Genomic DNA, 13,300 nt, shown 5'->3' on the forward strand with positions numbered 1-13,300 from the left:
TTTCACATGGCGTGGAGAGGACATTGAGAGGGGACAGAGGCGATGAAGGGGCGTGCTCCTGCAACACACTCACCCTGTTGGACTCAATCATGCCTGTCCTAGCGTGGAACTTGACAGTTTTTAACCGGGCTCGCTCCTTCTTTTCCACCCTACAAAGCACAAAGTTCCACAGTGTTAACTCAAAAGGCCCTTCATATTTACATTTACAATATTTAGCTGACACTTTTATCCAAAGCGACTTACAATTAGGACCGAATACAATTTTTTGAGCGTCTGAAGGTTAAGGGCCTTGCTCAGGGGCACAACAGTGGCAACTTGGCAGCAGTACTCCTTGAACTGGCAACCTTGATTACTAGTCAAATACCTTACTCACTGAGCTACCACCGCCCATCTAACCCTGGGCCTTCTCAGCTAACTTTAGCACTGTTCATACCCAAAGACAGTCTACATGTCTACAGTGCCTGCATGCATTACGATGCATTTTATACAGTGAATAAAGTGGTTAAAACAGTCTGTGAAACGTGCCTAAAGTGAGTTAACTTTATATTGGATTTACACATTGAAATATCTTATAAAATGATAAATATTTTATTTACTATAGCTACTGTTTTCTAATAGATGTTATTTTTTGTTTTTTTATTATGTACAAAGTATATTATAAATACAGGGGTACATATTACATGGACATAACACTCAGCCTGTACAACATGACCCACTTGTACTCGCTACGCGGTGGACTTTGGAAACAAAAGGCCAATCATTTGCTAGTGCCCCTTTAATAAGGCACACTGAGCCCATGCAGTGCTGAAGTGCATTTAGTCCAGGGTGTCTGGTAATCCGTGTTACCTTTTCTTGCTGGGAATGACCCCGATCTGCTCACTCTCTCCATGGGGCGTGACCAGCCGAGCCTGCCACCACTCGTCATCGGACGCGTTGATGACATGCAGGATGTCTCCGTAGGAAAAGCTCAGTCCCTGGCTGGGGAGGCAGCTATCCCTGGTCCGGTCGTAGTCAAACAGAGCCCTAAGATTTGCAGCAAAACAAAACAAATGAACATTCTGTTACTGTTCGACTGTTATTATTAACCTATTACTATTCCATTTTGCACAATTTTCTAATGAGAAGGGGAAGACAGCTAATGTTTTATTTGAGTCAGAATAAACCACACAATGGACATTAGTTTCCTCATGCTGGGTGAATTTTAAGTGGTAGGGAACACATAGAACAAAGACTCCCACGTCATGCATCCTTTATTTTTACCTCGTCAGACAGGTAAGACCCATGAGACAGAAGAAGAACCTGCTGCTCTGGTTACACTGCCCTTCTACAGTCTGCTCTCCATGGACACAGTTGTACAAAGTCCACTGACACACTGCAAAGACACCTGCCCTGTGTCTGTCTGCGCTCATCCAGTGGAAATGCAAGCCAGTCAGGGTCCCAAATGTTTTAAACGTTTTGTTGTTGTTGTTTTAAACAACAAAAACACAACACATTAACCACTCTTCATGTAGCTATATTAATACATTTTGCAAACCAAAAAAGTAAAACACATTCAGATTAAATATCTCTGGAGTAGCTGAATTACTGCTTTGCTAGCGGCTTCTGATGATACCAACTGTTCCGAACAGTGAACAATGTCAGAAGGTACAGAACAGCTGCTGCTAACTGCTCCAAAAGCTTCCTTAGGCCATGTTCTTGCCTTCAGAAAGTCAGTCACAGAATGTTATGCTGCATCCATAGCTAAACAGTCCCATACGTTTGAATTATTTAACCATGTAGCTCATAATAAAAGCATGCAGCATTAAGCATGTGGCCAACACAATGTAAGGAACCTGACGATGTTTTGGGAGGGTTCACGCGTGCGGTGTTCCCACCATTTTGATCAGAAGATATCATTCCTTGCATAGCTTTCAGCTTATTCACCAACAGTCAGATACAAATGAATGTCAGGCCCAGCCCAAGAAGCGTCATGCATTAATTAGCAGAGTCTAAAATATTGAAGTATTGTTGGCATTAGACTTCTGAAAGTAGTGTGCATTTTTGTGGTATTATGTCCTCCAGAATCTGCCAGAATGACATCATTCTCTCATTCTCTTTCCTTATTCTTATGCCAACAGCTCTACTGTGATATTTCACCTGATATTAAATTTGAATGATACTTTCATCAGTATATGTGCTAATGCAGCCTAAAGTGCATATCTTTTTTACACAGCTTGTCCTATTAATTTCACCAGGACTTAATGTTGATTGGTGGGTAAAAACCAACACACACACGCGCACACACACACACACACACTATATGGACAAATACATTTTTCATGTACACATACAGATTTTTTTTTTTCCACATTATGAAACATTATTGTTGATACACAGATTGCCTGAAATGACGTCAGCTAGTTCAGGGCGGCAAGGCTTGTCCTATCCCAGTCATAACATTTATAGCTATATTTTAGTGTTTCATAAATCATGACCTAAATGCTTAGGGCCAAAGTTCACACTGGTGAGCAAGTTAACTGTTACAGCTTTGAATGGGTGTGCTCTGCAGTGCTGTTTTGTTGTTTGTGTCTTTACGTGCAAATGCTGCCAACAATGCCGACTGCAGGATGTAGCGCTGGGGGTCTACAGCACGGTGCACCTGCCCAGAACTAGTCTCACACGGGAGATGCAGCATTATTACCCATTACACCATAACAACCGACCTTGTACCTGGAGTTCACAAACACTGGTGAGTAAATGCAAAAAAAAAAAAAAAAAACACTTATAAAAGGAGACATTTCACCAAAGCTCACTCACCAACATGACAAACTGCCCTGTATACCAAAGATATACACATAAAACACTGAAAACTGACACCAGGCCAGTCTCAGATGTTCATACCTCTACCGGTTTAACAAGACTGGTAAAGCAGTATTTTACAGCTTGAAACACGATTTCAAATTCTCCGATTCCCTGCTATTGAGCCCTGTTTGTGTCTCAGGAATACAACACGCTTTAATACGCCAAGTCGGGCCTAGGGGCACGCACGTCTGTTAGAAAGATTCATACCACAGGACGACTTTACATGCTTCAACTTCACCGATGTAAGGTGTAGGTGTAGCTGACAAACGGTTAGGTCAAAGTACAAAGGTTAAACAAACAGCATTCACACAAGGCTATTTGGTCATTCGAATGCATAAAATCCCTTAAACCCATCACAATCATCATTAAGTGGTTGGTGTGTGTGTGTGTGTGTGTGTGTGTGTGTGTGTGTGTGTGTGTGTGTGTGGGCTACCTGACGTAGAGGGAACGCTTCTCACTGGTACGCAAGGAGCCTGATCCAGAACTCATGCTACTACTCATCATCTGCTCCCTCAAGTCGTGGATCTTGGACTCAAAACGGCTGTACTCTGGAAAAACACACAACACATTCAACACTTACATCCCCCCTCAGATGGCTGTACTCTGGAAAAACAGACACACAAACACACACACCACATTCAACACATATATCCCCCCTCAAACAGCTGTACTCTGGAAAAAACACAAAACATTCAACCCTTACACGCATACCCCCTTCAAATGGCTGTACTCTGGAGAAACACACAGCACATTTAAGAAATAGTAATGTGCACCCCCACAAAAAATAAATGTAAAAAAATTTTAAAAATTAAAATCACCCTATAGAATTAACAAATGGATCACAAAATGGAAGTAAAGTACATTGAGTGAAGTCCACAACACACACAGCATAAAGTGAAACGCCTACTGCACACTGGTTAATGACTTCAGGAAGTGGATATTAATCATGTATCTCCATGAGATAGGCCCTAATATCTTCTGCCAGGTAATTAATTATGCATATTAATTAAGTAGAACATGCACTATTCAGTAAAATGGGCTGAACACAAGCCATTTCTCAGAGGAGAAGAAGAAGAATGGCATGGAGCAGTTCTGAGGCCTGCCACGTGACTGTATAGTGTTGTTACTTAACGCATAGACTACAGCTCGGCAGTTCTGAGGCCTGCCACGCGACTGTATAGTGTTGTTACTTAACGCATAGACTACAGCTCGGCAGTACTGGGGCCTGCTTGCAGTCACTAGCTTAGCAACCGCCCAGCGCACACACGCACACACAGAGAGACAGCAAGAAAAACAGCAGCACTTAAGAACAAACTCAAGAGATAGGAGGAGCACAAACACGCCTGGAGATTACTCTGGCCAGGTAAGCTGCGATTAGAAAACCCTGCCTGTTTTTAGGCTTCTATAACAAATCAAGAACAAACGACTGTTCAAAGCCTCATCATCAGTTCAGAGAAAATGGCAAAACAGCAGTTAACCTGAATCTGAATTCACACACACACACACACACACACACACACAGTGTCAATGCAAACAGATAAGTCAGCACTGCGCTACCCACTCTGGTCATCACACAGCACTTAACACAACTGCAGAATCACATGGCAAGGTAAGGTAACCTGACACCACTTGACTGTAACCAGGGAGACACCCTGTAACCACTACAGGGTGTCAGAAGGACACGGCCTGTGTAAGGCTAAAGTCAACCAAGAGGTGAAAGCAGAGAGCAGCGAGGCAGCGGTGAAAACGCAACAGGCAGTTGGGAGGAGGTTAGGTGTGATTTGTAGGGCCGTGTTCACACACATTAGCGTGCCCATTGACTGAAGAAACCATCCACTAGTTCAGGAAAGTGTTTTTAGGCACTCAATTACACGTTTAGGAAGGAAAAGCCAAACTGGACAGCACCACTAGACAGACAAATGTTCTGTCCCATAAAGAGCACAGACTCGATTACAGCCAACATCAGCTCAGCTGTGTCATCTAGCTGGTACGTTAACCTTCAGATGCCAACGCACAGCCAGTGAAATGTAGAACGCATGATTTTTATTGCAAGTGACCCATTCAGATAGGAGTTCTTAAGTAGAAAGTGGGACGGTTTGGCATTGTGCTCACATGCAGCGCGTCCTCATTATTAAGTGTAAAGGGTTTTATTTTGGGAACGTAGAGTCTAGTTGCTCCCCTACACTGTTCCTAGCTGTCACAGATACACATGTGCTGTTTATACGGTCAGGTTATGTCATCTTATGTCATCTCTCCTCTTGGTCAGACACTTATGTGAGCAGGAAAACCTTTCACTCACCTCATCAGTTCAAATGGATCTGGCTACAAGCCCGTGTTTCTCACAGGCCAACTACTCCACTTCCTTTTTTTAACTTCGATATGACACAAATGTAACAGGATACGAGCAGCACGTGAGCTCGTGTTTAGCTGCCCATTCAGGGAATTCAATCAGCATTTACACTTATGGCATTTAGCAGACGCTCTTAACCAGAGCGACTGTCATTTGTGCTTTGTCATTTACTCATAGAATACAGCCTAGCAGCCAAATACAGGGATCACTGCTGATGCCTAGAAGTACAAAATACATAAACAATGATAATTGCAATAAACAATAAGTACTAGTTTGTTAGACATCAATGTAATAAACAATACCCTACAATAAGTACTAGTTTAGTCAGTCAACATTGGAGAAGGGTCAGTGGTCATTTAAATATTCCCCGAATAGGCGGTCTTCAGTCTGCGTTTGAAGACTGCAAGGGAATTGGAAGTTCATTCCACCGTCTGGGAACAGGACAGAACAGTCAGCGCATGAATCAATGACAAAAAGGGTTCTTCCTATAGAACTGACTGAGGTCTCAGTTACACCCGGGCAGCCCTCTGAGAAGATAACCACTCACATCCCCAGCTGCTCTTTGAAGCAGCGTCCTGGGCCGTTCTCACAGGAAACCAGGCCGGGGGGGGTGCGCACTGGGAGAGTGTAAAGCAAAGCGAGGGGTTGAAAGGCAAGGCAATTATTTGCCAGACTCACAGAGGCTGGTTAAGCTTTAGCAGTCAACAGCCTTGTACAGTACATGGTTTTACAGTGCTCCTGAAAACCCTCACCGGTGGAAGCAGTTGACAAAAATTTAATACATCACTACAAAACATGTTAGGGGGATAATGATGGGAGGTACATCAAGTCTTCTCGATTTTGTCTTCTTGTCAGTCTTCTCAATGCTTATGAAGTTTAGCTAGCTCATGTTCATGGAACCTGCTGTTCTGGAACTTTCTAAGAACAGCCCCTCCTTGTTTTTAGAAGAACAGCATCTATAGTGTTTAAATGACTGAAAGATGTTTCTATGAACATTAAAGCCCTCACCAGTTTGTTTCACTCTCCCACCACTGTCCATATATTTTATAACTCGTCACTGCATTGGTTTCATTTGAGGTAAACTGGAGCACCATCAATAAATCTTATAAACATGATTTAAGTTTTAGCTTGCAACCACTAGCCAAATCTACACTGTGCTGCAACAGCATAATACAACTACTAACTAACATCCTAGGTGACAATTTAACAATCCCGCCATGTTCAATAAATATCAGCCCGGTCTGTGCTAGTTGGGTCAGGACACGGCTGGAGCTCCTTCACAGGCCGACCATCACACAGGTGTAGGAAGAGAACACCACCAGTATTGCTACACAGGACACAATCTTTGCATCCTAGGTCAGTGGGGGGAGACATGACAGTATTTCTAATACACACTGTGTGAAACACTTCAAATATAAAATAGCACAATGTGAATAAAGATGAACAGAAGAAATAAACCATTAGGGTTTGTTTGTTTTCTTAGCTTAACAGTGGTTTAGTTTCTTGGGAATCGAGAATTGTTGTATAATTGCATCAAGACATCTTGAGTTCAAGTCTAATAAAATGGTGCAGTCTGTAATAATGCTAACTTCTAAAAAAAAAAAAAAAAAAAAAAAATCTACAGATAAATCAATCCTGAACTGAGAAAGTGTCCACATTGGTATAGGCTGGACACCACCCACACACACACACACACACACACACACACACACACACACACACACACTCTTAATATTAAAACTGCCCACTTAACATAAAGTGAACATGCAGAATCTTCTCCGACGCAAGATGGTCCAACCTTCATCCTGCACTCGAGTCCCACATAATTAAATGAGCTATTCTGGCCTAAATTACTGTCACGTCTAGTTCTGTGCAGACATATAAGGGAGGAGCAGGCAAGACACCAAAACGGGCGAGAGCATGCTCAAACAAATAACTTACGGCCGCATTCCTCTCATAGCTTTACACGGGGAAAACCTCCGACTACAAAACTCACACATCATATTACTACTACACAAGGTTACACACAGACTGCGACTGTGGGCGTATTTGATAAAAGAAGCGCTGCTGATTTTATTCTAATCAAGTGCACTAGCTATAACGTTAGACCACCAACATGACAGATGATGCTGTAAGGATATCGAGCTCATTTAATCAGAAAAAAAGAGGACACGCCGTAGCAACACAAATATCCAGAAAAGCTCACTTTATTAGCTAATGTTTGCGTCGAATGGCAAAATGAATAACCTTCACGGATCAGGGAGTTTTTTTCTTCCCAGTACCACTTCCTTTCAGAGCACCTGTTCTGTGCAGGTTTAATGTCTGTTCAGTAACCTGGTGTGATGGCTAGACGCCAACACAAAATACAAATTTACAAACGTTTAAGAGTTAAACATGTCACGAATGTATGTGATCAACTTGTATTTCTTTGGTTTAGAGCTACGTGTTGTAATTTTATACCTCTGGATGGTGGATAAACCTCGCAGATAGTTATACAAACGCCAGCTGCTAACCAACGTTTGAGGAATGTGTTAGTGGCACCCATATAACCCACCCATCCACCCACCCATCCATCCATCCATCCATCCATCCATCCATCCATCCATCCATCCATCCATCCATCCACCCATCCACCCATCACTTCTACACTACAGGGTTAAGCTCTCTGCCTAACAGCTGCCCGGCAAGACCAACCACGCAATTTACTGTCAAGCTTGATAACTCACCTGTTTTGATAGCAGAAAACAAGCTTTAAGCTTTAATGTTCAATTTTCAAGTAGTTAGTATTTACCACAAACAGCAGCGAATCCAACTACTTAAATTCCATAAAGCCATAAGACAGTAAAACGTACATGGACTTGATTGCGTTCTCGTGTATAGAAATACATGGCTTTAATACATGGCTTTAATACATGGCTTTAATTGCGTTCACTTATAGGAAGGCACAATGCTCACCGCCTCCGACTCAAACTCAGTCACGCTATTTCCAGGTTATCTACTACTAAAACAGCTGCGTTCGACTCAGACGAAATCGCACAGGAAATGAAGGACGTTTGTATTTTCCGAACTTTGTCCGAAATTTCAGTTCATGTTGTATTTCCATTAAAACGGCGAGCTAACCGATTAGCCGGTTAGCTATGAAAGGAGGTGAGCTTTTCTTACCGGGCAGGAGAGCTTTCCTGTTCTCTTCGGCGCAGCGAAGTTCGCTGCTTAATTTATTAAATCCACTTGGGAAAACGTACAACTGTTGAAAACTACTTCATGGAAAATAACCTAACGACTGTCCATGCCGCTGTTAAAAAATAAAGTAAAATAGGCGCTCCTGTTTTCACCGAAACAAAGATGATAAATAAATAAATAAAGGTTAGCTAGCTGAGAGGGTTTCGCTCTTCCCTGGTATGCTCCTCCCATCGGCACAGCACCTCCGCCGGTCAGGATCACGCTCAACCCGGGCCAGGACCATGCTAAACCCGGGCCAGGACCACGCTAAACCCGGGCCAGGACCATGCTAAACCCGGGCCAGGACCATGCTAAACCCGGGCCAGGACAACACTCTACTGCGGCCGTCCTCACTCACAGTCTCCATCCCACAAAGATGTGCATAGTAACACCAGACACTTCCAGCCACTATTTTTTTTTTTTTTTTGGTCTTTGGCTGGATTTTAGGGTGATTTCATTTAGCTTTCAGTCACACACTCCGATGGTTGTAAAGTGACCTGCCAGCAGGCTGTCCTGTCCCCAGACTACGAGCCCCATACAGGCGTTACACACGCATACGTCGCATGTAACAGTGCTGTGGGTCCCGTCAGCCCGCCAACAACATCCTCGCTGGCATACCAGGATCCTTTTTTTCTGAATAAGGTGAGGCACCTAACGTGTATCTGTTCTTAAAGGGATACACCACGTAACGTGTGCCGCATTAACGCCGTTCAAAAAGCAAAGACTCCCAAGAAACGCTGTCCAAACGCGTGTACCGCGTTCAAAAGCGTCCGGCTAGTCCCCCAGTTTACAAGAGTATTCAAAAGTCTCGGAGGGTTCAACCTTTAACGAATAACGAAAATGTAAACGCAAAAAGTCTTGAGATCATTGAAGTGATTCTCACACGTCGTCTCGCATTTCGGCACACTATCCAACCCCAGCCAGCCATTATTCCCACTTCATTACGTAAATAACGTTCAGTACCTTCTGGTCTGTACTGGGCGATGATGGTGACAGTCTGGCCGGCTCTCTTCAGTGCAGCCGCAGCCTGTTCGTGAGTGGCACTGCGTAGATTCACACCATTCACCTAATCAGAACAACAAACACGGCCTTGACTGGTACCGTCTCTTTGGACTTTAACACAAAGGATACACGGACAAGGATGGTATCATCTTTAGGCTGGGGTGGTGTGTTTAGCGTGGGCATGGATGAACTAAGCTCAAGTACAAGCAATTAAATAACTATCGCACAATAAAATACTTTATCAGACTCATTCTTACAATGGTACCCAATGTCTCATTTGTCTGAAAGGAAATATAGAACATGTTACAAAACACATTTCAACATACCTCTACCTGAGATGGAAAAAAAGTTATTCATTTTTGGTGGTTTTTATTTTTAAAGAAAATTAACAGAGATCTTGTGTTCTACGTATTCATTATAGTGGATCCCCAATATATACCTGTGGTTGAATTAACCCTTGGATTAACATGGTAATATGTCAACATAGATATCAACCTAAATATCCCCTTATACACCAGACCTGAGCTCTCGACCACGAGTGTGGCAATCAGAGTCTTGACTACCTAAAGCCACATAATCAAAGACTAGAACACTGATTACCAGACTGCTGGGAGAAGCAACCGGGTACTGACTGGAGTTCCCCAAGGGACTTGTTTGGAAACCTAAGACTTATAACGCTTTATCAGAAATCAGTTTCAGCGTCATGAATCAATAGACACAATCACATTAATTGATAAGGGATTTAAATCTTCTTTTTTTTTTTATCTAGGAGATCCATAAGGAAACAAAAGTAAAATCCAGTTTCACATCAAAAACAAAACTAAATAAAATGTTAAAAGATATTCCCCCTCATGTTGGGTTCACATAAGGACCACATATAATGCACAACCTCTAAACCTTTTTTATCTGTTTTAACTACAAGTATCGGGTATGTTTGGGATCTTATGTCTAAAAAGACACTGTCCTGAAGTACGTCGATGTCATACAGCTGAACATCTGTCAACAGCTGGATGTTACTGGGAGTTACTGACCGATAGGATGCGATCTCCCCTCCTCAGCTCTCCACTCAGGTCGGCAGGCCCTCCCGCCAGGATAAAAGACACAAATATTCCTTCTCCGTCCTCCCCGCCCACAATGTTGAAGCCCAGTCCTGTGGAGCCTTTGTGCAGCAGGACCTTCCGCGGCTCCCTGTGAAGCAGAGCGCAGACACCATGTCTGTCTGGGGCAGGGCTTAGCTCTGCAGCAAGGGGGCAGCAGAGAGACAGACACGCGTGCACATCTCACGAGAGCTGCTTGATATGGTGAAGCACTAGGGTCTATAGCTACACGTTTGAAAGTGAAGACTTTCACAAAATTAAATGAACAAACTCTTTATAGTTTCCATCATCTCATGGTGTAGAAAGTGATTCCTGTGCATGGAGGGGCAGAGAGCATTTGATATAGATATACATACATAACTATAGCTCACTATGTTACAGCTGTTGACAAAGCCACTGGAAATAAACCCAAACTGCAGTGTTTTTTAAATGCAAAAATATAGTGCATGATAAACACTTAATAAAGAGAAGAATTTAAGATTATTAGTCTTATCACAGTGCTCTTTCCATGAGGTTTACATTATTTTTAATGTTTTTTTCACAAACTTTAACAGCAAGATTTTCCAGCACACACATGCACTTTCTTCTCTCACATACATGAAACACTGCCACTCTGAGCTCACTCCTTCCTCATGTTTGACCACTCTACTGCAGCTCTGTTTTTGCTCTAAGCTGTAGTGACTCATCTGTAAGGAGACAGGCATCTCCAGACAGCCCAGGGCAGCTGGCATGCAGAGGAGACTGAGCCACAGCAAAGGACAATCACCAGGCCAATCACAGTGAAGATTAGCACACACACACACACACATCGTTACACATCTATCCACAATTCACTGTGCATATTTTCCATTAAAGTAGCATTCTTCCTTGTCATGGGGCTTTCCTATTTGTGCCTTTTGTTGCTGATGATAGCACTTTTACATCAGTGTCTGTCGATGACAGACTTTCTAGATGATCCCAAATAGCCAGCTCACTGTCACCAAAAGCGTTGTGAAATCTAATTTTTGATTTTTCTCTGAAATGCTAGAGAACTTCGATGAAGGGCACTTTATCTTAGATGTTGGCTAATGGTGCTTTTACAGAACAATTTGTGCAAACATTTTTGTTGTTGTTTGTTTGTTTATTTATTTTATTATAGCCAGCGATATCAAAGCTAACATTTCTACTACAGAGTGTCCATTCAGTTACTGGAAGTTTGATGACATGGTCATTTAGTGCTAGTGGTCTGAATCATAATTATGTAGCTAGGTCAACGAATGCTGCCCAACACTGCTTTAGAAGATTTATGGGGCTCTTAATAACTGTACTGGCAGTCGCATAAACCTAAAAGGCATGTTTAGCCATATAATATCTGGCCAACAGTTACAATCCCATTACTGTGTTCTCCCAAAGACATAGCATATTAAAAAAGGCTATGACGTTTAGAGGAAGCACTCTTGTCAAACACACGGTTACCTGCTGTTCTCGGTCCTGAAGGAGACATGCTTCTTACCCTGTCTGTCCAGATTAAACCTCACCAAAGACACAGAGGACGAGATGTTCACTGTGAACATGACGATTATCACAGTCTTAGATTATCCTGATACTCTCTGTGACTTTGTCTAGTCCCTGGTGTGGTGCTATGTGTCTATGTGTGTGCATGCGCGCATGTGGGTGTACGTGTGTGTGTGTGTGTGTGTGTGCGTGCGTGTGTGCATGTGGGTGTACGTGTGTGTGTGTGTGGAATCTCTGGCTGTGGGGGTGTGATGGGAAACAGTTCTACTTTGGCTGTCACACACTCTCCTCATCCGGAACGGCAGAAGACTTAACTCTTACACACCCTCCTTCACGTTTTTTAAAAGCTACTGCACAGAAGAGTACTTCATTCTTGCACAAATCTAATCAGTAGTGAAGCTTCTCTCCCTTCCAGGAAAACTTGTTATCAAGGTTATCGTTCGAACACAGTGCTGATCAAGACCTTTCTGATGAAAGTGCCTTTTTCAACATTTTAGCTGTCATCTTTCATGCTAGTGTGTGGCCAACCACAGACCAGTCTGGCATGTAAACCTTCTTTCTGAAGATTTGCTAACCAGCTCCTACGCAGCCTCACCACTGATTTGTGAACGTGTCAGCTGTAAATGTCACATGTCTCTCTCTGTATTAGGTGTCTTTGTGTGCATGGCCACATTCAGCTTGCTTCACACCTCTGACCACTTGAGTGTGAAGAGAAAGAAAAAAATTAAAAACAGGAATGACTTGAGAAAATTTCTAAATGTCTGAACGCTCTTCTCCCCATCAAGAGACCTGCCGCCCTCCCTACACCATTCTTTCATCTACGCTAAGAATGTAAATAGTTGGTTACCATGGCTACCCTGCAGAGGAATTCTCCATTTTATCTGTGTTGCTTTCCTCACCCTCTGTTGCACCTCTGTGTTCTTTCTGCAGTGTTTGCCGTCTTCTGTCTCTCTCTGATAATGTTTTTGACCAGTGGCCCCACTCTCAGTCACATGCCCAGTGTTGTGTGTGCAGGCCAAGATTCCCAAACCTCACCGCTGCTGAGGTTCAGAGGCACTCGCTCGCTCTCTCTCTCTTACTCTTGTGTCGATGCCATGTGCCACTCTCTCTCTGCTTTCAAAGTCTTGGGTGAGTTCTTGGCCACAGCACTCTACCTCAGAACATACTACTTAAGTCTAATTTGTCTCTGCACCAGCATATGTTTCAAGATGTTTCAAGGCCTTCGGAGCAACTGAGAACCAACTACATGCGATAAGAGTTTAATTCAAGGACTATGGTTAAAATTTGAAGTAACCCC

At 43.0% G+C, this 13,300-nt stretch overlaps 1 protein-coding gene across 4 annotated transcripts in view; it reads right to left on the minus strand.

Moving 5' to 3' along the window:
* dlg3 (discs, large homolog 3 (Drosophila)) overlaps positions 1-13,300 on the minus strand; it is a 54,483-nt gene that overhangs the window by 5,756 nt on the left and 35,427 nt on the right. For all 4 annotated transcript variants that reach the window (XM_081699285.1, XM_027018558.3, XM_027018563.3 and 1 more), the window contains 5 exons: positions 10,444-10,600; positions 9,374-9,476; positions 3,275-3,389; positions 847-1,023; positions 74-149 (listed from right to left, as the gene is read on the minus strand). In XM_081699285.1, the coding sequence (XP_081555411.1) occupies positions 74-149; positions 847-1,023; positions 3,275-3,389; positions 9,374-9,476; positions 10,444-10,600 (628 nt within the window). The remainder of the gene's footprint in view (positions 1-73; positions 150-846; positions 1,024-3,274; positions 3,390-9,373; positions 9,477-10,443; positions 10,601-13,300) is intronic.

Source organism: Electrophorus electricus, chromosome 16, assembly GCF_041902795.1.
Source record: "Electrophorus electricus isolate QZ-2024a chromosome 16, ASM4190279v1, whole genome shotgun sequence".
Lineage (NCBI taxonomy): Eukaryota > Metazoa > Chordata > Actinopteri > Gymnotiformes > Gymnotidae > Electrophorus > Electrophorus electricus.